The sequence below is a fragment of the Cinclus cinclus genome, chromosome 4 (assembly GCF_963662255.1).
Source record: "Cinclus cinclus chromosome 4, bCinCin1.1, whole genome shotgun sequence".
NCBI classification, from domain to species: Eukaryota; Metazoa; Chordata; class Aves; order Passeriformes; family Cinclidae; genus Cinclus; species Cinclus cinclus.
Genome location: NC_085049.1, coordinates 50611968 through 50637638, shown reverse-complemented (window position 1 = coordinate 50637638; position 25671 = coordinate 50611968). Strand labels below are relative to the sequence as shown.

At 36.4% G+C, this 25671-nt stretch overlaps 1 protein-coding gene across 1 annotated transcript in view; it reads right to left on the bottom strand.

The window, feature by feature from the left end:
• Positions 1 to 25671, bottom strand: part of TMTC2 (transmembrane O-mannosyltransferase targeting cadherins 2) — a 231215-nt gene that overhangs the window by 15076 nt on the left and 190468 nt on the right. The window contains exons 10-11 of the mRNA XM_062491239.1: positions 11813 to 11927; positions 4925 to 4988 (exon numbers count right to left, since the gene is read on the bottom strand). Coding sequence (XP_062347223.1) covers positions 4925 to 4988; positions 11813 to 11927 — 179 coding nt within the window. The remainder of the gene's footprint in view (positions 1 to 4924; positions 4989 to 11812; positions 11928 to 25671) is intronic.

Below are 25671 nucleotides of genomic sequence, written 5' to 3'. Positions count from 1 at the left end.
TCACTCTCTGTGTGTGTCTTTATGTATGTTGTTACAGTAAGACATTTAATCAAGCCCTTTTGAAGTGGTAGAGTGGAAACAGCTGTATCTGACAATGTGCTGATGACATGGGGCTTAAAGCTGTCATGAGCTCCAGATTGCAAGCAGCACTAATATGTGGTTGGGATGGTAGTGACTTACAGGTCATGGCACCTCCTTGAGGAATGCTCCTAAGCCAATCAGCTCAAGGTGGTGGCTCAAAGTCTTAAGGCTCTGGTGAGCTCTCTTTCATTTAATACTCTTGAGGTCACACTTCAAAGTGCCCTTTCTTCTCAAAAGCCATTGGCCATATGTGGGGGTTCTAGAGCAGCTTTTTAAAGACTGGCTGCTTCAGGCTCAGGCTTAAAAAATTAGAAATGCAGCTCTATTACACAAATGATATCTTAAAAGTTGAACAAAGGCTTAAGTCGGTATCTCACATTCTTGTAAAGAATGCCAATTTAAAGACAGTTTCCGGATGACTGATTTTTCCACAACAAAGCAAGCTTAAAGCTTGTATTTTAGAGTGCCTAACAGCTTGTTAAAACTATTTCCTGCTTTGTGAAGATTACAATATATAGGACACCCAGAAATCATCTCTGAATACAGCTTTTCTTCAGCAATACTCACACTCAGAATAATTACTGTGTAAAAGTTCAAGAAACTCATGGTTTCATTTCTTCATGCAACTGAATTTGTTAAAATTAGACTAATGTGATTAATGTACACTCAAGCGAACACTGCTAGAACAAACACGTTTCTCACTGAGAAGGCTCTAAAATGATTTTGTTTTGAGCATGGTACATCACACAATGCAGTAACGTATTTTTTGGAAAGCATTCATATAGATCAAGGGACTAGGGAGACTAATCTCTGTAGGTTGCCTACAGAGTTGAAGGAAGAAAAGACAGTCCTGTAAGAAATAATTAATTGCAAACAAAAGTAGGTTTGTTTTCTGAACTGCTTTCTGGATTCCTCTCTGTCATTTGGCTGTCCAGGGAAAGTTGACTCTCTGAAAGCTAAAATAGACATAATCTTGCTTCTTCAATAAAGTTAAAGACAAATTGTTCCCATCTTCAAAGCAGCACTGCATTCTACAGAAAATACTGCTCTTCTGAAATTTGTCTGGAAATTAAGGCCAGTTGTGAACATTATTCAGGAAACAGCTAGGTCTGTATCTCAAACACAAACACAGCCAGACTTGTTTTTAATTTGCACCCAAACTCCTTTTCAGCTGCTGCAGCTATTATATCAAAGTGTTTTAATTCTTTTACCATCTGCAGACAGAATGTGTACCCAAAAGCAAGGATGGCATTCAAGATGTGGATATACATTTTAATGCAACTTTGCTGTATTCAGTTGTTCCTTTACTGAGTATATTTTCCTTGCAAATACTCTTATTCATTGTAATAAGACTTGTAATGAAAAAAGTAAATAGTATTCTCAGACTGATCAGAATTAATTCAGTGATAAATGAATCATCCCCAAAATTGCAAAAATAAAATCTTTTTATGCTTGCTTCCTTAAAAACAATAGCCTATAAGTTTCAGAGCAGTTACATTTTCTGTAACTGAATACTGTGTTTCTGGCAATGTTTTTAGCTGCCTTAGTCACAACTTTTCTAAAAATAGATTAGTTGAATAAGAATGTGACTCAGACATGCAGGCATATTGGTGCTCTCTGTTGTTCTTCCATTCTGAGACACTGAAATAAAAGGGCTTGTCTAGGAGACAAATGCAAGACTGGATACTGCTGTCTGGAAAAAGCACTGAAATAGCCAATTAAGTATCTCTGAAAGTAGTAAATCAGATGGCCATTTAAACTGGACATGGGTGTAGAAAAGCTCAGCAGAGCAGTTTCTGGATCCAAAAGCCTTATACATTAGGGAGCAGATGAGGAACTGTTGTACATAGAGTATTGCTTCATTCCAAAAGCAACAGGAATGGTTGAGAAACCAAACAAAGGGATGCAAAAGGAAAATAGAATGCTGAGAACAAAACTCAAAACTGTGCCATGATAGTTAAACGAGCCTAAAAATTCACTAAGAATCAGTAAAAGATTGTACTGACAGTATTACTAAAATAAGAGTATTACTAAAATCTCTTATTGCTCTTAAGGACTGTTTCTTATAGCAGTGATATTAGAGATACTATACAAAGTGTTATATTTGTAAAGAAACAGATAGAAGAGAGTGGAAATCTGAGTTTCGTTTCAGGCTGCGCTAGATGAAAATCTCTCAGGAGCCAGGCTTTGGTCTAAAGTTATTCTAAAGAATAAGCTGTAATTTAATTGTTTTGGCACAGTGAAAGAAGTTGATAACAAAGAAATGGATCTTCAACTTCGGATCTTGTCAAATGACTGGGGAACCAAAGGAAGAAAGCAACACATCAAAAAAAGCAGAGTGCCAGTTTACTTGGGATTCTGCTCCATAATTCACTGATATCAAACACTACTGTTTAAAGCACCAGAAGAAGGAAGACTTGTTAAACAGACCCTTTGAGCACTTAATTATACTAGTAACAAGGCTGATCCACTGCACAGAATGAGACTTCAATGCTGCCACAGTATTCTCACTGAGAGGCAATCTGGGGACAGACGTATTAGCAGCTAAACAGATGCACACAAATATACATACAGGTATGTGTTTATACATAGATGGAATAGTAGGAATCTGTATATTACATCACATGAATACATCATCTTGAATTTTCTGTCAAGAAATGTTTCTAGACCATTAGTGATGGATACCAGAAAAAAAATACAACAAAAAACAAAAAAACAAAACACCAAAACCAAAACAGCCCCAAACAAAGGTCCTTCAACTACTTATTCTGTTTAACTATATTTCTTTATTATCTTGACTCACATAATTTTGCTGATCCTTCACATTTGTAAGACTGTGAGAGGATACACAGGACACATACAAAATAACAAAATCAACTGTGGTAATTTTCAGGCTGTGAGTATGGTTTCTACACAGCTCTGCAGTGGGCCACTGCAGTCTCTAGGACAACACCTGGACACACTCTAAGCAGCTGGTACAATCAGCAGTAGAGAATAGTTCTGGGAACATCTAATTTCTCGGCACAGATGCGGCCATGAAGTACACAGTTCTTAAATAATTTTCATTCCATATTCATTTGGAAAGACTGGGAGCTTCTGTCCTACCATGTACGCACTAAACTGTTTACCACCAAGTAAGACCCCTCAAGCGGCTTGTTTTCCTCCCAGTCTGAAACTAGTATGGTAAAGTTGAGAGTTAATAATAACAAAAATACATATGACTACTTCTGGTTTTGTTAACATTTTTGAGACATATCCCTGTAAAGTCAGACAATTCATAATGGCTGTGAAAATGTATACAAGTTTCCCACTCTGCATCAAAAAAATACTCTTACAAAGTCATGACCCATATTCTTAGCTAGAAAATTAAACTATCATCTTGAATATAAAAGTATAATTATATTTTGAAGAAAGCTGAACACCCGTACCTATTAGATTTTTACTTACAGTAATCAAAGTTAGAAGAAAGTCTCTACAATAAATTGTTTTGATAACCTTATTCTTCAAAAAGGATATTTCAGTCATAACATGTAAAGCTTATCATCAATAATCAGAAATACCTAACCTTTAGAGTACTATTGCTATGAGCTTGCTGTCAGTCACTCCAAAGCTCTCCGAGAAACCTTGCACATATAACCATATTTATATAGGGTTAAACACAATAAACTTATTTCTTAGTTTCTGAGAAGCATTTTGAGCATACAATAAAGCACAGAAAAGAGAAATTGTACCAATTTGCTGACAGCTGAGGGAATACTTTCAACATTAAGGTATCATCTCAGAAAAAAAAGGAAGAAATGTCTTGCATTATGCAAGCATTGTGAATCACAGTCTTCATTGTTATACCACAAAGTATGAAGTAATAAAATAAGTAGGTTTTTGAGAGTTCGTAAGAGACAGTATGAAAATCTGTAATTTCATATGAAAAAGTCATTATGAGGGTTTTTTATTATGTTTTGTTAGCTTGTTTTGAGTCTTAGCTTTTCATTCTTAGCTCTGAAAACTCTTTTATGTCTTTTTTTTTTAAACTTGGGATTTTTTACTTTTTTTTGCTGCATTTGCTGACTTGTATCCTCAAATTTGACACTACAGACTTCTGTGACCGAACTTTTCCTAGATTTGATTTATTGCATCGACAAAGTGTTATGTACCTAAAATCAATTCTGTCACATTTATATTCATGATTTTTTTCCTCAAAATGTGAAGGCAATTGAAAAGAAATAAAACACTTTTTACTTACCTTGAAAAGTTAAGTAAAAAATATTTTATTTCTTTAATTCCTGATGCAATGGAAATTGGAAATGAGCTTCCCTACTTAAAAAGCATCTGTCACTTACTCCTACATCTATCTGCTCAAACAATAAGTATTTTTTTGCCAATATACCACTACATCAGAGATGAACATCTTTATGCTTGCTGAAAAATGTTTGCCAGAAGTTCATGACAGATGAAAATGCATAAATGTGTTATTAAAAATGCCTTAAACTGTGGCTCACAGTATAGCCTTTCATTCTCTTTTACTAGTGAAGAGATGGAACTGGAAAAGCTTTCCAAACTTAACACATTTAAACACAAATAAATCTAAATCTAGAAGTCTTTTCCAAGTATGTTAGCTAAGTAAGACTTATGGCTAGACCTCTTCACTGAGGCAAGCTGAAAGTGCAGTGATTGCTATGACAAATGAATAGCTTCATCTGACTTCCCAATAATTAACTATTAAAAGAACATATATAACACAGGCTGAGAGATCAAATGCTCCAGCAAGTTCTCCTCAACACAAAGGGTTCAGTACCATAGCATGTTCATCAACTTTAGTAATGGCTATCATTAAAAAGGTACTTACATTAGGTCTCAATCCTGCTGCCATTTCATAATACTTCTCAGCCTCTTCATTAAGACTGGCTTGTCTATCAGGATGGAAAAAGAACAACATAGTTACACCTCATTTTTCTCATGTTATAATGAAACCATACCTAAAGAAGCATAGCTAAAAACTAAACACTACAACTACTCCCTGCTGTTTAAGGATATTTCCCTAACAAATGTACAAAATACGTGAATCCAGAAGTTTTCTTATAGTTCAGAATGTCCATTAGCACAAATCCTCTTATACTCTTAGCTTAACTCTTTTTAGTTCTGCAATGACATTACTACCTAATGGAAAGAAATACAGAATGCTGAACACTCATCTCAGGCAAAAACAGAGATATAGCAGTCTTCACCAGAAGAAAATGTGGCCTATTTTTTTGTTATCAAACATACTTTAAATTCTGAAACTGTATATTATACCATAATGCAGTTTCTCACTTTGTTCCCTCCCAAAACCACTAAAATTCCAGCAAAAAAAGGAAAAAATGTCAGGGAACATAAAGATTTCTGAAAACTAGGTTTCCATGGTTGAGAGGATTAATTCAGAAAAGAGTTCCGATTTCAACATTTATTCACATAATTCTGAGCAGGCATTTAAACGTAAATCTCATATTCCCAGAGAATAAGATGAGTTTCTGGGTATCTGACAGTTTCAGCTCAACATTTTTTCTTCTTACTACTGTCAGCATCTACATGATCCTAATAGTTTAGTTTTTATTTCTTCTCCTGAGTTTTTAGTTTAATGTCTTCAAACAAAAATGCAGTACGTTGCCAAAGAAATCCAAACACGTTTTTGTCTCAGTAGGCCCTTTTCATCACCTCTCTCAAATTCTTCTCTCCTCCTTTTGTCTCCACCTTCTTAATTTCCCCTTAATTAATCATTTTGGCCACTAGTCCAATGAATATCAGTTGATCACATACATGTCAAGAGAAAGATGGCAAATACGTAAGAACAACCAAGCAGGACTCTCAGGTGGGTTACTTATCTTCTACTAAAGTCACTGCTATTTTCCTCTGAAACATTAAGTTCTTTCATAGGAGAGTTAGGACAGGAGATTTTCAGCATATTTGTGTTTGCTATGTGATTACTGACGCATTTCTGTGATACAAAATGGAAACATTAGAAAACAAGGATACGACTGTAGGGTTGGCTGTTTCATTTCTTTTTTCCTTCTTTTCCTGCTTTTGCAAACAGTTACTAGTTCAAAGTATCAGTCAATTGAGCACTTGTTTTACCTTGTTCATTGCATGAGCCTATACATGATTTATTATTAAATTGTGCTCTAATTTTGTTTCTATCCACCCAATTTTAAACATTAGCCACAACACATGGATAGGCCATATAATCCCAAACAACATATTTTGATAGCTGTTGGTATTGGGAGGAGAAAAGGAGAAAGGAAAATCCTGTTGAAGGTGCTCACATAATTCCTCTGCAAGCTGAAACCACTTAATGACTAATAGTTTGCTAAATAAAACCTGGTTTATACCTGTTAACTGTTTTAAATTACTTTGCACATGTATCATTGACTCAGTGGTTGCAGTGGTTAGAGAAGACTGGATGTCTAAAAACATTAATTCAACCTGCTCCTGAATCACTCCTGATGGGCATCAGTAGCACTTGAAACTATTGCAAAAAAAAAAAAAAAAAAACCAAAAACAACCAAAAAAACTCATGCTTAAGAATTCCAAGATTTACAACAAGGCACTATAAAATGAAACATGTTACAGAGTTTTTTCTTTTTTTTTTGTCCTGTTTGCACAAAACTGTCAGGACACAAATCACTACTGAAACTGGTAGAATAACATACAATAAACAAGGTGCCTTTCCCAGGAGGCAAATACAAATGGTACACTTGACCTCCAAAAAGAGTTGCTGGCGTGTGAGTGTGGGACACATTAAAATCCTGTCCCCCCTTTAGGCCAGTGGAAATACATGGACTGCTTTCCTGCCACATGTACATCTTGAAATAAGGATCATTTACTGCCAAGTTGAAATCAGTTTGAATATATAGTTCTCCATTAAAATAGTTTATAGAAATGAATGCATAGCACAGTAACCTGGTAGGGAAAATGCTAGTTCCATTTTGGGACATTCAGCAACAGTTCCTTCAGTTAAGACGCTGCAGAATTCTCGTTCCCATTTTCACTGCAAATCTAAGCTAGAAATTAATTATGTTAAGCCGTGAAACAGCTTTCCCTTGAGAAAAATTAAAGGCACAGAGGTAGGAAATTGAAGTAACCCAATGCCACTGAGCAGTAAAGAGCTCTGGATCAATGTCAAATAAAGGAAGGACACTATTAAAAGTAACATAACTCACATCAGAGTAAAATATTAGATAAAATGCTGATATAAAAAAACAGAGAGGAAGGAAAGAGAGAGGTTCAGAAGAGAGTTTTTTTCATAGTTACGAGCTATATTTTAACCTCTGTCCTAAATCTTTTCGTGAGGACTCACCTTGAAAACGTATCTGATTTTCCCCACTGACAACTACCATCCAATATAGTTTTAAGGGAAAAAAAAGTTTCCAGTTTTTATATCTCTCAACCTGAGCTTCCAAACCAAATAATTCCCCATATTGAGCTCCAGCTGACTAACAGTGACACCTAATAAATGTGCTTGACAACACATCACTCTCAGATTCTCCTGACACCCAGCTATAATCAGTTTACATTCATTTACTTTTACATTGTTCACTGGAAAAAATACTATTGTAAGAGAAAAACCACCAACGATGACTGATTTAGATATATGTGAGGTGGAAAGGGTTAGTTTTAACCTGCCTGCTGCTTGGTACAAGGCTTCAGACTGTTGATTTTCACAGTAAAATCATAGATGTCAGCACGTTTTTTTGTTTCAAAAATCTATATAGACAATATACTTTGCCAGACATGCATATAGATTTAAGCACCCAGGTAGTATATAAAGGATGGATATAATCTGTCCTGAAAATAACATAGGGTTAAGATGCGCCTGTGATACTGTATCAGCAATTACACTCCATGCTTGATCAGTGTATTCAGGACAGCCAAAATGCTCCAACAGAAAATCACTGAAAAATAAAGACCACGTCATGTAATACTGCTCTAATTCAGACTACTGTTTTCAACAGCCAATAAACATCCTGTAACTTCATGTCACATGAGATTTTCCCAGAACAACCCTATCACAAAAGGATGTAAAAATGAATTATTCCTACAAAATGTGGTTTTAAGCAAAGAGGTCTTTTTCCTAAATTTGTTTTCATGTGGAGGCAAGGTGAAATTCTTTTCCTGTTTCTAATTTTTCTGGCGGTGCCACCACAACTGCCATCCTTCATTGCAGAAATAATCATTCCCTTGCTCACAAGGAAGGAGCTCATGGCAGCTCACCTGGTCTGCGAGAGCAAAGTGAACCGCAGCCCTTGTTAAGACACGGCTCAGCCACTGAAGCTGCAGCCACTGTGCAGCGTGGCACACACGCTTCACTGCCTTGCTGAGAGACTGCAAACTCCTCTGAGCGAGAGCATTGCAAATACTACAAACGTAAAACACATGACCAGATATTGTTTTAAGAACCACCCAAATGGCTGCATGACCCTTGAAGAAAGCGGTCTGGAAAACAAATTTGTTGAGAAAATGGATTTTACAGACAAGTGTTATGCAAGTTAAAAGTTACCAGACTGTTGCAAGGAAATTAATTGCATTCATCCCACATCTCACCCCTCTTACAGATGACTTGAATCATCTTGCACTGCATTAACAGGTTGCTACAGAAGTCATTTAGGAAAAAAAATAATAACTATAATGTAATTAGGAAAGGGGAGGTCTCTCTAGAATGCAAACAGAACTAAGTAATTATTTTTTTTACTTCAGATTCAGTTGCAAAGAGAGGAAATCAGCAATGTTGGAATATCTGATTGGAAGAACAGACATTCTACTTGTGACTGCTAAACTGAGAACACACTATCTGCAAATACAGCCACCGCATTCAGACCCAGTTAAAAATTCTGTTGCAAATTTAAGAAAAAGAAAATTAACTTGCAGCGGTCCAATTTGAAATTTTCAGAATTTGTTTATTGTTATTTAGATTGCATTTTAATCTGATTTTTTTTCTCAGCAAGTAGGGAGATTTAAAGAAAAGGAAAATATTTTAGCACTAGAATAGAAAAATTAATTGCAAGAGAATGGTATGTTTATTTTTCATCCAAAACAGCTGTAAACCAAGAAATGTCTTCAAATTTCTGAGCCTTGTGACACTCCTTAGGCTAAAGGTGGAAAGAGTAGTAGGAGAGGAAAGAAAGATGATTCCTTCCTAATTCAAAAATACATCACTGTGTAAAATATTTGGTCTGAAAAAGAAAAATGTCAGAATCTATACAAAAATCTACACTTCTGTTGTTATCTTGCAGTCATTTTGGAAACCTTGCATCATCTACATTAATATCAATTTCTGTCTCTTATTTCACAACACATCTTTAGAATTTATCCTGTGTCTCTCACAAGAGTCATTTCATTTTCATGCTCTGTGAGCTTCTATAATGTATTTTCTATCTCACAGCTGTGCAGTTCATTCAAAATTCTTACTCACTTACCAGTCTGTTTTTATAGCTCTCTAGGGCACCTAAAGAGCAGTTGGTTACCTACTTGAAATTATGTCAGCCTTTCATTTATGACTGTCTTTAGCATTCAGTTTCTAGCAGTGTCACTGTGCCAGTTGGAGTACTCCCTTCTTTCCGCCCTCCTTTGTGTCTTGGTATCAGATTCCCTCTTGGAATCACCTCAGTTCTCCTGTGTTGTAAAGATCCTAAAAATCATCTGCTTCTGAAGAGCCAGACCCCTGGTGGATTTGTAGCTGCTCTGTTACACTGAATGAATACACATTGCCCTTGTCCAACAAGTATTACAGAAGCAATATATTTGAATTAATTGCTAAGTAAAGCATTGAACAAGGACGGACAACAAAATCATAACCTTTAGCAAAAATCAGTCAGATGTTAACACATGGGGTTTTAAGCAAATACTTGTCAGCACTGTACTCAGCTTTGCCACCCCGACTCTTGCTAAATCCTACAAACCATTTTAGACTCTCAGAGAGTAATAGGAAGACATGATCTTCCACAAAGAGAGCTGAATATTAAGTGAGAAATTAGATCAAGTGGGTATCCCAAAGGAGCACAGGAGATTCCAGCTAAACTAAAGCAGGCCTATTTTTAAGTGCTTCAGTTTAGTGCATTTTCTTTGTTTTTGAAGGTTTTGGCTCGGCACTTACAGTAAAAATTGAGAATGCAGCTTAGAATCACTGAGCTCATTGCCTGACAAGCCCTCCCATAAACAGAAAGCTCCCAAGCAGATCAAGCAGAGTAACCATGACTGATGTACAGCACAGCAGCATAACAGTTACTTTAAAAGTGAAAAAATACTCATATCCAGATGTGAATATATGTGCCTCGAAGACCTTGAATGGTACAATCAGTACTCATAGAGAAAGCAGGACATTTATTAAACCTATTTCCAAAATAGCATTGATCTACATATACCACCACATTTTATAATACACACAATCATACCACTAAACCATCTTCTACTACACACTTAGTGCAATCAGGAATCTGACCTCTCCACACCTTTCTAAATTCAGCTGTCATGCCTAACTGGCTATGCTTTTGTCTGTGAATTTGTAATAGTAATCTAAATGTTTCAAATTACTGAATCCTGTCTTGAGAGATATCGTTCACAAAATAGTCACGGGGAAGGGAAGAGCTATCCATAAAATAGCTCATACACCTCTGTCAGGTCAAACTGTTGTTTAGCAATGAGTCATTTGTCTTGGTTTCCTTTCTAATCTAGAAGCAGTAAGTTATTTTAAAATGAAAGCTTCTGGGGCTTATTTCAAAATCATGGTACAGAAACCATAATTCTGAAACAAAGGTCACTTGCCTGAAGCTGATTCTACCTTCCCTTTTATACTGTTTTCTTTTTCTTTCATTTCTTATTTAAAATTCTAAAAAATATAAAGGGGCCTAGTAAGGTATCTTTAACAGAGAAATTATCTCTAGAACTGTTTTGTACTAATGAAATATATTTTTTATTTCCTTTTTTCATGCATTTTCTATGCTTAGATACCTTCTAAATAAAATCAAGTATCCTTATAGCTGTTAAGTGGACAATAGACTATAATTAGACAGTTATCCTAGAAATAAGCATGGAGAATACCTATTACAGTAATGTGACTTTAATGATAATGTTAAACTCACAGACAGAAGCTTAATGTTACTGAATAACCAGGTCTGACAGTTTTAAAAACCAAAATGGAAGTCCAAAGTTTTGCTCTCTTCAGATATAACAGAATTAAACATAAGACTACATTTTAAATCACAGATTCCAACAATATCACTAATCTCGATGTGTCTCAAAGTGATGATGATCAGCCTGGGAATATTTAGATTTCTGATTATCATAATGTTCCCTACTGATATTAACAGAAATTTTCAATATTCTCTATTTACATCCAGATAAGAAATATGGTCTCCTCCTTTCAGATCTATGCACACTAAAGTTTTAAAAATCAGGTGAAAGGAAATGCTACAAAAGGTTCTTCACAAAAGAAACACTTGCTCTCATTTGCAAACAAAGCGCATTATCTGCTTGTGAACAACAGAAGTTTTGAAGGTAGGAAATTATGATAGAATAAAGAGAATTTAAGAAATGCAAAGTGCAATTTAATTCCATTTCCTAGTATCTTATTAGCAATAATATTAAATTATTCAAAAGAGCTGCTGGGCTTTAAAAAGAATCCTGCATAATCAAAGGCTGTAAAGACTTTTTTCCTCGAAAGGAAGAGGAAAATAAGTGAGGCAGCAAGCACAAAACAAGCACTAACCTGAGCATATGGGCTGCATTGAAAACAACATCAAATTCCATATTATCAAGTTCAGCTGCTTTTTTTGCCATTTCAGCTGCTTCTATCAGGCGGGATTCTTCTAGGAGGAACTGACCTGCAATGCAGTGCATGAGCATGAGCCCACAGAAAATAACTGATGAAATACACTTCAGACAGTATAGGCAGGAAAAGGAAGCACACACACACACACACACAAAAAAAAAAAAACAAAAACAAAACAAACAAACAAAACAAAAAACAACAAAAAGACAAAAGAAAACAAAAAAACACCCCAAAACAACAACCAAACCCCAAACTAATAAAACAAGCAGGAAACTAATGTCTCAGATTCAATGTTTAGTTATTTCTTGATCTGCTCTGCAGTTCCATATCTTTAAAATATAGTCAATGTAGAAAAATTGCAATAAATATGAGAAGTTATAACAGTTCTTTTGGGATATATTTAAGAAAAGTGAGAATGATAGAGTAAAACTCAGACATCAAGAAACAACACTCCCAAACCCCAAGAAGCCTGCTATTTGAGAATGCCTTTCTGCCTACACAATTACCATTATACTTGCTTCCTCAAAACAAACTGAAATAAAATAGTATCTACAAATTAAACACATTCGAAAAGTGTATCCCAAAATTTGTCTTAAAAGCATATCCCAAAATCACATAAAATGATACATTTTTGTATACATATATGATAACATCTTTTCAGCTTTAGAATTCTAAGTTGTATTTGCTTTAAAACCATTATATGTAAATGTATACCTTAATGGACTGGTATTTTATCATGAATTACACTAAAAGAATCACAACAGGTAGCTTTTTACAAGTTTCCTATATGATACTTACCTCTCACATTAAACAATAATAGAAGATGGATAAAATCAAGGGACTCATTTTTACAAATGACATTATCATTATACCAAATATAAACTGAAAATAATGAATAATTTCCCATTAACCAATCTTTAACTGAAGTGCAGTAGTTTGAAAACAAAACATGTAACATATGGCAGAACTCTATAAAAATGAGTTTATCTTTGAAGACAGAGAAAGAAAAAAGAATTTGGAAGATACTCAACCTTATTTTTGCTCATTGTAATGCTTTTTCACACCTAATCTGTAAAATGTGTAATTTTTTGCAGCAACTTTTTTAAGGAATTCAACCATCTAGAATCTGTGCCTACGTAACTTTTCATTTGGAAAAGCTATTCCAAAAACCTAGTGATTTTACATTCCAGAATCCCATCCTGCCTTTTTTATCTTGCTTTGTCAAGGAAGGTCTCTCAACCAAAGCTTCACTATGCCACCACTAACCACAAGCCTCAGCAGGAACAACAGACCACGAGCAATAATATCATCCTGTCATGGCAAGGGATTTTCTCTTTTTTCCCCTTTCCTCATGCATTCCCTGTTGCTCACATACTTGCTGTGTACTTATGCGAAAAATTCCCTTAAGCAGAACTAACAAGGTCTGTGTGAGCATCATGAACTCAGTGATGCTTTAGTACAACAAAGACCTTTGCAAAAGGAATCATTTCAATCCAAAAAGTGATGAAAGGCAGCTTTCTTAGCTTTTTGTTTTCTCTGTGGAGACATTTCAGCTTGGGAGAGTTGGTGGATTATTTACTCAGTCTCCTATATCTTAATTATTCAGAACTGCAAAACTTGTAAAAACATTGTGATACATTCCTGCATTTACAGCATAAGGTTTGCTTGCTTTATTTACATCCACACTCTAGTATGTACCACATGGATGCAATACAATGCTTCGTGCTTATTGTGCCCAAAAACAGATGATTACAAAAAAAACCTTCTCACACAGGAAAACAAATGAATGAACGAATGAATAAATAAATACATAAATAAACAGAGAAAAAAACATAGAAAGAAAACACAGATTGAGAACAGTTTGGACCACAAGAAATTAATTTGTCTTCAGAATTATAAATCAGTGGTTGAACTCTTAATGGAAGTTTCTTCTAGAAGGAACAGAATTCTGACAAAACGTAAAATCTACCAAATAAAATAGTTCATATATTCCAATTTGGGCTGAATTCCTATTTTCTTTAAAGAGCAATCTTTGAAATAAGCTTGACCAACTAATATTCCAACTCTCTTCCAATGAATGAAGCAAAACAGTATCCCTAATCTTTAAGTCCATATTAAGGCAAATCAGCCATAAAATGTTAACATTAAGGCACTTTTGCTAATGAAAGCCCTGGATTAGCAGAGTGAAACACTGCTAAGTGGATGTGCTACTAATGCATTCAGCCAGGGGGAAGAAGGAAGATATAAGTAAAACTCTCACTTCTCCAAAAAAGAAAATTCTAGGACTGTATATTACCACATACAAGTCTCTCCACCCTGCTGGAGGTGGCAATAACTCATGCTGAGTGGGTAAGTAGCAGAGGATGCATATATGAAACCTACTATATTATCCTCTATACACAAGCCATTCAAGAACTCAATTTTAGGGCCAGTTCTCTTCATAAGTGACTTGGGTGCAGGTCTTAAAGGAATATTAAGTTTGCCCATAACAGTGAGAGGAGTTGTCAATTCTCATGAGGGCAAGTGCAGGGTTCTGCATACGGGATGGGGCAGCCCTGGATGTACAGACTGGGGAATGAGATGCTAGAAACCATGGAAAGGTTTCTAGGTTTCATGCTAGGACCATGGAAAGGGACCTGGGTGTCCTGGTAGATGGCAAGTTAATCATGAGTCACAGAACCCCAGCACTGCGAGCCAGTTGAGGGATGTGATTTTCCCACTCTACTCTGTAGTGGTTTGATCTCACCTTGAATATTGCATGCAGTTTTGGGCACCATAACGTAAGAAGTTCATGAAGCTATTAGAGAGCATCAAGAGGAGGGTTGCTGATCAAAGATTTCCTTAACTGCATGGGCTACAAATAAAATACTCTGCAACTTTCTCAGTCTAGTGAAAAAGTCAATACCTGAGTGTACAGGTGCCTGGTAGGTTGTCCCCTGCCAGTGTCCAAGTACTCACACAGGGTGAGGGGAGAAAACAGAAGAATAAAATCAAGGAAATCTCTGCATAAAGACAGTTCAATATGGGGAAGAAAAAAACCCCAAAACTAAAACAGCAAACAGGAAAGTGAAGGAAATGTCTCACTACCTCTCACAGGTAAAGCAATGCTCAGCCAGCCTCCAAACAAAGCCACCTCAGAAGCCAAAACCCTTCTTGCTTCTCCTTCCCCATTTTTATTGTTGAACATGATGTTATATAGACTGTTACATCTATCCCTCTGGCCAGCTCAGGTCAGCTGTCCAAGCTGTGTCCTGCCCCAAAAAGAGAAAGCCTTGACACTGCTCAAACACTATTCAGCAACATCCAAAACATTGGTGTGTGTTATCCAGTCTGCTTTAGTCACAAATCCAAAACAAGGCATCATCAAGGCTGCTACAAAGTTAACACTATCCCAGCGAGACCCAGTACAAGGCAGAAACTTTCAGCTGAAAATTAATTTGTCAATTGTCCTAAGGCAGACTAATTTTAGTCCCACTTCTCAATTTAAAGCATTTAAGTAGAAAAATACCATTTTGAAAACATTATCTGCCATTCCTTTTAATCTAATATACTAAATTCATAAAAGAATTAGCTGGATTGGCAGTTTACTGTTGTGCTTTCTTCATTAAAAAACAGACTTCTGAACCTTTCCTGTCAAAGCCATAGAAGTTTTCCCAAGAGAAGGGCACTACAGGGTGTAATATTGGCAAGGTGTTGAAGGTGGATCAGAAGGTATGATCTGCAAGCCCCTGCATCCAGGAACCATATGTGTGTGTTTAAATTTATATTTAGTATTTTCTTCTCTGAAGAGCAGCTGGCAAACCAAATGATTTATGAGACACTGCCCAACATCACACAGAGGACTTACTTATTGCAGGTGTCACGATTCCAGCTCTTGCCAACAACATAAATTATGGTAACCTGACTGTTTATGGAATCACAACAGCTTTTTTTTTAAAAAACAGCTCCAAATACTACATTTTCCTATCTCGAGGAAAAAAATATTTTTCATTATTCTTCTAACTGGAAATGGAAAATCCAAAGTTCAGGAAAAGACGTGACTTTCAGAAACACTGCTATTTGCCTGGAAAGTTGCTTTAAAAAAAAAAATCCACCTTTCTTGCTAGACAGCACAGGGGTGAGAGTAAATGTGCAGTCATTAAAGAGTTGTTAAAGCTTTTTAATAGCAGAGAACTGATTCAGTATTTCATAATCCCCTTACTAATTTTTTTCCTATGCTATCTATAATCAGAAATAGCATTAAAGCTGCTGAAATCTGTACCTGCAGCCTTGTTCAAATTTACTTTTCATTGCAAACCATTAACAGTGGTTTTTGAGTCTATATTTGATCAAAAAGCTTTGGGGCAATATATGAAATCTACTGAAAAGTAAGATACAAGTATGTATGTAATTTAAACAAGAACAGAAAATTTCCATTTCCCAGCAACTGAAAAGAACAGTTTATTTTCAACTTTTATCAATTTAAAAAAAGCATTTATCTACATAAATGAAAGCATACAGCTCACTATCCTGTATAATTGTCTCCCTAAAACAATCATGAACATTGGTAAACCATTTGTTAAGACATGCACCACCAATTTAAAAGCCATACATCTGATCTGGTAGTTCTGCTGCCTCATTGTAAAAAGAAAGGTATTAACTGGTTGGGATATGTCTATATGTAAAAATCTTTTATGTTCACAGCACAAAGGCATTAGTGTGTTCCTCTACAATGGGCTCAATGGTCTTAACTATTGCTTGCAGGCACTGAGAGCCTTCATTTTACTAGATAAAAGTGCAATTTGCTTAATTTACTAGATAAAAGTGCAATTTGCACCAATCTTTTGGTAGAAATGTTCCCTCTTTTACTCACTGGCAAACATACAAAGGAAGTCCATCGCAGAACAGAGTAGATTTCTGAAATAGCTCATCTTGCTGGTATTGCTTTTGAAAAGAACTACCTTGAATGTTCTCAGAATACTGCTGGTTCTGCATTTACTTAGGTTGCCATGACAGACTTGTGTGGTGATATCTTTAGTAATCCAAGCAAAACTGAGTAAACTACCTTCAGAATAATAACAAAAAAATCCTTCCAATGCCATCCTAACAGGAATTTGTCCCTTTTAATATAATTTCTCACCAAGTCTTCTGCTTCTTTTCCTCTTCAAAAGATTTTACTTCCACAACATGAAAAGTGTCTCTACCATGATTCAACTGTAATATCTGTTTGTAATAAACTTCACTAGATGTACTTCCAGCACATTCAGCATTGAGGATTTGAAGCTGAATATCTGCTGGTGCTTTCAAAGCAGTTCAAGTTTCAATAGAAATCAGAAAAGGGAGCAGATTCTGGCTGACTCAAGGCATTTTATCTTGTTTGATGCACATGATGTCTTGAGAGCAGAATTATATTCACAGTAGCATGAGCAGAAACATCACCAAAGTTACTAACAACTTCAGCTCTGCTGCAGCAATGCAGAGCTAAAGAGCTGATGCAACCAGAGATTTCAAAATGGAAAATTTAAATTGCTTTCAGTGGAAGAAATGAGGAAAGACCTGGTCTTCAAATTGATTTCCAAACTATTTCACGTGATGAATCAATGTTTCAAGATGCAAAGTGACAGACACGACCTAATAACTGTTTCCTTTAGGAGTTTCGAAACAGATTCACTGGCTGTGAAGGAACAGTTCCCAGAGCAAGGGAATGTTTGATTGAATATCCTGATTTTCCAGCCTGTTTAGACCATTTCTTGCTAAATGTGGAAGATGCAATAGGAGAAACAAAGGTAACTTATATCACAATCACCTAAATGGTAGCAGCATTTCAGTTTTTGCTGCTCCTTATACCCAATTCCATCTTAATTTAAAGGTGTACTCCTGTTTTCTTCCTGGAAGGACCTCCGCAGACTTTCACCCTTTAATTAGTTCTCATAGAGAAAATTCTTCCATGCAAATACAAAATAATGAAACACTAAGAAAGCCAGTGGGTGCTGCAATGTCATGTATGTACTGGCTTGAAAAAGACTCTTTTATTAGCCCTTTTCTTTGTCTGAAAAACTTATCTGTTGCAGTTGTGCTAAATATATCACTGGATGTCATTCAGAGCACGATCACAGATAAGAGAGAAAAAATTCACTAGCAAACCTTTGGGACATGATGACTAAACCTGTGACCACATCTGGATCACTGGAAGCTCTCACCAAACCAAAAGATTAATGATGAAAATATATACTACAGAGGATCTCATGATTTATGGATACTAAGGAAGATCCTGAACACTATATCACTTCCCAGAACCTGATGATGTATAAGGCTGGGAAATGTAAAATTTGGCTGAGAAAGAACTATCCAGCTGCAGTTTTGTAGCAGCTTCATGCTATCTCTACAAAAACCCCCATAGGCCAAAACATATGACCATAGCAAAGAAGCCCCCAGCACTATTCGTGCCACAAAGCCTCCAGCATTGCTTGTGTTCATTTTTCAGTCCCTACAGAATCACATTTTGGCAATATGGAAGAAGCATACAGATACATTTCTAACCTTGTCTCTGATATGCACTATCTATTTCACATCTCTTAAAAAGTCTAGTATATTGTGCTGAGGAAGCAGAGTCAACCATGTATTAGAGATGTCAGAATGATTAGATTTAAGGCTAAACCCAAGGGAAGAGCCAGAAGCATGGAAATTCCACAGCATTTCAGGTCAGTGACCTAGCTTGTTTGGAAATCCTCCACTGCATTCCACTTGGTGATTGGTTCTAAAAGTAGTTGAAAAAAGTAGTTGTTATAGTGGTCTTTAACAATCTCATTTTAATATTGTATGATACCAGTAGCCTAGAGAGTGACAAAAAAGACTTAAAATTGTTCTGAAGATTGTTCTGAACAGCTCAGTTTTTGTCCTCAGTCTGGAAGTAAGAAATACTGGTGGTTACTAGTAGCTGAAGACTTTCTTAAAGTTTATAGAGACAGTTCCAGGAGCAGAAAGGCCAGAAGTTCAATAAAGTCTCCTTCTGAAAGACAGTTATATCTTCCTGTTTCAGGTCTAGGAGTCCTGTCTTGGAATTACGTTCACTGATATTGCAGCCACAGGTTTAAGCCATAGACCAAAGTCAGGAACCTGATCTGATGGCACGTGGTATGTTCAACACAGAGAAACCCTTTTTCCAAAGACCACATATGTTCTATGAACATGTATGATTTGAGTATCATAAACTTGTTTATAGTTTCCCTACAAAATCATTGTATACTACAGTTAGGATTTCCAGTAGATTTAAAATGGGAAAACCTCTGTCATTGGCAGAAAGGTTCACGAGTGTATATTGGGAAGTGACTTAGTGATGGACATACTGTATCTGGCTCACTTTGACCCTACCTCATCAAGGGATTCAGTTTCTCAATACAAAATCACCATGCAGCATCTGGGGTTCCCACTGCAGCAGATCCATGCACTTTTATTTTTCATTTGGTATACTGCATTTAGCTCGCCTGTCAAATAGGATAATCCATTCACTGGATTTATGGCTTGCGGAGTTTTATTCCTTTCATTGACAAAAGTGAACACTGACCTACCTGTGGACTAGGGTGACATTTCTACCATACACATAAAACTCTCCTAAAGAAATCAGTAAGATTTCATGAGCAGGTCATGGTTGATGTTTCTCTTTTTTATAAATACAACACTGATAGCCTATTTTTCAGTAGGTCATTGCTTTTGTCATAGGAGCTTTTCCTTAAATATGGGGGGAAAATATATAAATTTTTCCTAGGCTGCTGTTCAGTCAATGAAGAGAAAAACCACAAATCTCAAACACTGAGTGATTACAGTGGAAATGTGACTACATGGAAATATTATACATACAGTACAAAGAATCATTTAGTTTGGAAAAGACCTTAATGATCATCGAGTCCAACCTTTGACTGACCACCACCATGCTCATTAAACATAGTTCTAAGTGCAATGACCAGTCCTTTCCTGAACATCTCCAGTGATGGTGACTCCACCACCTCTCTGGGCAGCCTATTCCAATGCTTAACTACTCTTTCAGTGAAGAAATACTTCCTTATGTCCAACCTGAACCTCTCCTGGCTCAGCTTGAGGCCACTTCCTTTAATCCTGTGACTGGTTGCCTGGGAGACCAAACCTCACCTGGCTACAGCCTCCTTTCAGATAGGTGGAGAGAGTGATGGGGTCTCCTCTGAGCCTCCTTTTCTCCAGGCTAAACAACCCCAGCTCCCTCAGTCACTCCTCATAGGACTTGTGCTCCAGACCCTTCCCCAGCCTTGCTGCCGTTCTCTGGGCATTCTCCAGCACCTCAATGTCTTTCTTGCAGTCATGGCCCCAGAACCAGACGCAGCACTCAAGGTGTGGTGCCACCAGTGCCAAGTACAGGGGGACAATCCCTGCCCTGTCCCGCTGGCCACACTATTGCTGATCCAGGCCGGGATACTTTTGTCCTTCTTGTCCTTCTTGGCCACCTGGGCACACGCTGGCTCATGTTCAGCTGATGACAAACAACGCTCCCAAGTACTTCTCTGTGCAGTTTTTCAGCCACTCTGCCCCCAGCCTGCAGTGCTACATGCAGTCATGACTGAAGTTTGAGACCTGGCACTTCACCTTACTGAATCTCAATCTAAGCAGAAACATGTAAGAAAAAAAAAAAATGAAGTCACACCTGTAAACCTATAAAAATTCTCACACTCACTAATACATGTAAATCTAAGACTTAAAGACTGAAAAAACAGAGCTTGAAAACTCCCTGCTATCATAATTCAATGAAATACACTTTGATCCACAAACCATAGCAATTGCAACCCATTTTCAGGCTGTGACATAGGAGTGGTAAAGCAGCCATCTTCAGAAGTAAGACAGATATGAAAAGCTCATAAATTTAGGTGAAAATTTAGGCATCAAAATGGGCTAAGAGCTCTTTGCAGTAACAGTGATTAGAAAGATTAGGATGAAATTAAAAAAAAATAAAAACAGCAGTTAAGAACTAAAATTTGCTTAAAAGGAAACAAATAATGTAAGAAAAATTATAAAAATAACATCTAAATTATCACAAATTCAAAAGTGAAAGACAATGTAAAAACAAAAGTGTATTTGGGAATATTTTAATCTGTTCTTAGTTCAATGACGATATAGCTAATACAGTTTTATATAGCTAATTCAGTTTTATATAATCCGAAAGTCTCTTTTTGTTTTAAGTCTCTAACTAGGAGTGCACTTAAAAAGGCAGATGATCAATGTGAACTGCTGAATTAAGTGAATGCATAATTATAATGAGAATAATCAATTTTTATAATGAAAAAGGAATCTTTAAACAATTTAGAGTTATTAGAAACAATGCATTATTCAAAGGAAACTATTTTAAAAAGAGGTCTCAACAGCTATTAATAAAACAGACTTAATTTGAACATCATGTTGGGTTCTACACTTTTCTATTCCAATTAAACCATTATAAATATAAGGGAGAAGGGACCTCTACACACATTTATCTTGAAATCTCACTCCTCCTTTGTCTCTATCTTTTATTCCCCATTCCATTTTCATTATATTGTAAAGGTCAAAAGATGCAGTTTAAGAGACATGGTGGCAAAACCTATATTTAGCAGAGAAGTAAAAAGAACTCTGCTTTAGTGTTTTTTTCTTGGGGTTTGTTTGATTTAATTTTTGGCTTTTTTTTGGGGGGGGGTGGTTTGTGTATGGGGTTTTTTTGTTTGGTTGGTTTGGTTTGTTGTTTGCTTGTTTTTTTATTATCATCATTATTATTATTGTTTTATTTTTGTTTTTAAACAGCAAATTATAAATAAAATAAGACACTTCTGGAGATAAACTCTTTACACAACAAATATCACTGTAGATTTATGGTGGTTTTTGTTTAAGGGAAAGCCAGTACAGAAGGTTTTCAACAATTTCAAACTCCTCAATTACACTGCATCCTACTTACTGAAGAATTTATTTTGGTTTTGTTATTTTTTTTTAAAGAGATGAGCTTGTAAGTATGTCACCATTTGAAATGCACACCTCATTTCTGTGCACTGACAAATTTGATACATAATCTTTCTTCAACTTCTCCTGAGATAGGCTCAGTGCAGATAGAAATAGAGACCTTTACCTCCTTTGTCATATATCAAGTACTATATCCAAAACTATATAGCCTCTGAGCCATAAAGGCACTTGTCTGACCTGACTGAACACCCCTATGTTGGGCACAATTGTAAACAAATTTGATGTACTGACTCTTTAGATGCCATTTTGTTCTCAAAATATTTCGAGGACAGTTCCCATTAACTTGTTTAGTTCACAGGTACCACTTTGTGGTTTCTCAAACTGACACTTAGATTATTCCCTTTCATTTCTTTGAGGCAAGTAGCTCAGAAAGAATCAACAGTCCATGGAGACCAATTATGTCATCAATTTGTTGATGACTGACATTACTGATATCTTGCAGGATGGCCTGCTTGAGTTATACGTTCAAAGTACAGTGGGATGCATGACTGCCAATATCCTGAATAGATGGGGGTATGACAGGTGGAAGAAAACTTTCCCAGAGGAAAAAAAAATGGAAATTCAAAAATAAATAAATGTTAAGTTCAACCTTTTTTAGTCAAAAGTGTTCATTTTAGAATGAATTCATTTACTTAGTCTTTAAAAATGTGTATTAAAAATATCCAATTAAAAGCTGCAAACCTTAGAGAAGCATTCAAAATCAGTATAAAAAATTCCTTCAGTGTTCTAGTTCAAAAACATGTATAGAGTTCAAAAGAAAATATTAGTGCTTCTTCACTCATTCCTCTCTCACTTCTTCTTCCTGATTCATGAGAATTTTCTCTCTTCCATCTGCAAGGTGGTTCTGGTAGCATAGGATATACCTGAGCAGCTTGTACCAGATCACTCATCAATACTCATGTATTGACAATAGTTTTGCACCAAGTTCAGATAACTTGCACATGAGAGGCAGGAAGAAAAGAAGGGCAAAAGAAGGGTGGTCAGGTGAGCAGCAGCCTGTATTTCCATCTGAGAGGGGACTGCCATCCCCTCTCTGGTCACTAGAATAAAAGCCACTTCCTCTAATGCCTAATGAAGTGGCATCATGGCAGCAGTCTACAGGGATTTATATGTCTTCATCTTTTCTACTATTTCTCCCTTCAGACAGCTTCAAGCATAATGAGTCTGGGAAACACTGCTTAAAACTTAAATCCCCTTAAGCCCAAAGACAGCCAAGTACCTATAGAAAACTAATTATAACGCCAGCTTGAGCAGAGAAACATGCTGTGGTGGTATCTCTCAAGGAGCAACCAAGAAACTGTTCCACTCCCTCCAAATTTTCATGTGATTAAATAAGCTGTCTCCTGCACCAAGTCAGACCTAAAAATAGGTTTGGCTTACAGCTTGAATTAATGAACAGAATAATACAAAGGTAAGCCTCTTAAAAGATACAGCATGTTGAAAGTTTTTCTCATAGCTCCAAGAAAAGTCTACAAGGTTAGAAGTCAAAAAGAACATCCGCACAACCTGGAAGCACAAATTTTAAGTGTATGTAATCCATGTGCACTTGGAAGAAAATCTTCAGTCCATTTATTCCTGCTACTCCAGCAACACCCTGTCATGTCCCAGCTGACCACTCTTTTAATTTGGCTGCTTTGTGAGTTACGTGTTTTTTTAGGACTGATGCCAACTACTTTATTCTTTCTTCCAATATCTTCATGCTGAGAAAAAAAAATATTTTTTCTAAGATTTTCTTTCAGATTTACAGGTAAAATATGGATGTACTTCCCATAATTAAATTCTTGGCATATAGGATGTAGAATGTATCTGTGACAAGGTGCTGGGACAAATAATGAGACGGAGAGGTAAAGTTGGAAGTGTTCACTAGAGATTCCAATGGATTATTTGGAATGCCCCTGGTAACACACAGTACACAGCCCTCATTAATTCAGGGGGAGAGGAGAGGCGAGGAGAGGAGAGGAGAGGAGAGGAGAGGAGAGGAGAGGAGAGGAGAGGAGAGGAGAGGAGAGGAGAGGAGAGGAGAGGAGAGGAGAGGAGAGGAGAGGAGAGGAGAGGAGAGGAGAGGAGAGGAGAGGAGAGGAGAGGAGAGGAGAGGAGAGGAGAGGAGAGGAGAGGAGAGCTAGGAAGAAAAGAAAGAAAAAGCAAGGATCATTTATTTCAAATTTTATAAAGTCCTGTGCCCAAAGTGATAAATATTTGAGATCAGCCATGCTACACAGTCACAAGAGCCAAGCAGAAGCAGACAGTATCTTTCTCATAGCTACTGTGACACAAACGTAGAATAATATCACTGAATCAGTGAGGTGATCAGAAGTTACATTATGAAAAGATTTCACCTGCATTCAAAAGAGCTCTCTGGGTATAATGCTCCAAGACCTAGTGACTGTTAGAGAGAACTTTCTTGTGTCTATTGCCCTTCAGCACCTCGTTTTACTGTGCTGTTATTCCAAACACTGACTAAATCTCACCCTTCACTCCTAACCTGCTGAGCAGAACCTCACTTATGTTGCAATTATCACCTCTGACAGAACCCACTTTTTGAACCTGAGGCACAAAAAAGGAAAAGTTTACCACTGTATTTAGGGAATAATCTTAATTACGAAATAACACACCACATTAATATTGTAATCTGGTAATGAAGAAGTCAGTGCATCAGACATGAATGATGATTTGGATAACTGTGCTTTTAGTTTACAGGGCAGTTGAAAATGAGACAGAGGGAATATTGCAGGAAAGGACAAGCAAGTTGATGAATAATGAGCAAAAATGAAAAAAAATTCTAGATCTGTAATAAAATATGCTAAATCCTAACATCATTTGCTGAGATGGACTGTTGAGACTAACTATTTAATTTGTATGCAAAGATTTCCTAATAACTAAGAACACAGTTCTTAACAAGAAAAGCTGGAAGGATCTTGAGAAGGATTTCAAGAAACAACCAGCTGTAACTTTTCCTCATTGTCTTCAGGTATACACAATACATACAGTTGAAATAATGGAGTTTATATGCATAAATATCCCTATCACCTTTACTTGTACAGGCATAAAAAGAAGACAAGGCTATGAACTGCCATGTTTCATAATGCAGAATAATGCAACACTGGGCTACACTAATTTATATGCATGTTTTAAGTCCAAAGATTGATTCTGGGAATCCAACACACAGAATTTCATACTGCATAGGACCAAACAAATACAACATGTGAGCAATTCAGACAAAGATATCACAGAGTAAAAACACAGTTATTATGTGAGATTGATTTTACCTCTTGCCCATTCATTTTTATTTATTTCACCACATAGAAACAGAAGAGGGAATTAAAATAATATAAAAAGATATATTTAGTGTGTGCTTTGTGGTTCCTACCATCTTCCTGAACTAATATGAAACATTACATTCTACGTTGCAATTGGCACAACATAGCCTGCATTTTAAGATTTGTCCATTATCAGCTTTAAAATACAGTAAGAATGAGTCTAAAAAGATAAATAATTTTGGTTCCCCGAGACTAAACACATCTGGAAATGTTTTTTGCATATCTAGCAAAAACAATCCAAAGTTACAAAGATACCTTCAAATTAACTGTGTGCTTCAAGCAACATGCATGGCGTAAAAGGAAAGATACAGCTAACTAGTCAAAGCCTTTTGTTATACTTTGCCATTTCAAGCCAAGAAGGTGCTGGGAAAGAGGTAGATGTAAGGCCTGTAAGACACTTCAATGTATGGAACTCATGCACACTAAAGTAAAACTTCTGGTTGCCCACCCACTAACAATCAGTGAAGTCAGGCCAAAACTGTTAACAATAAT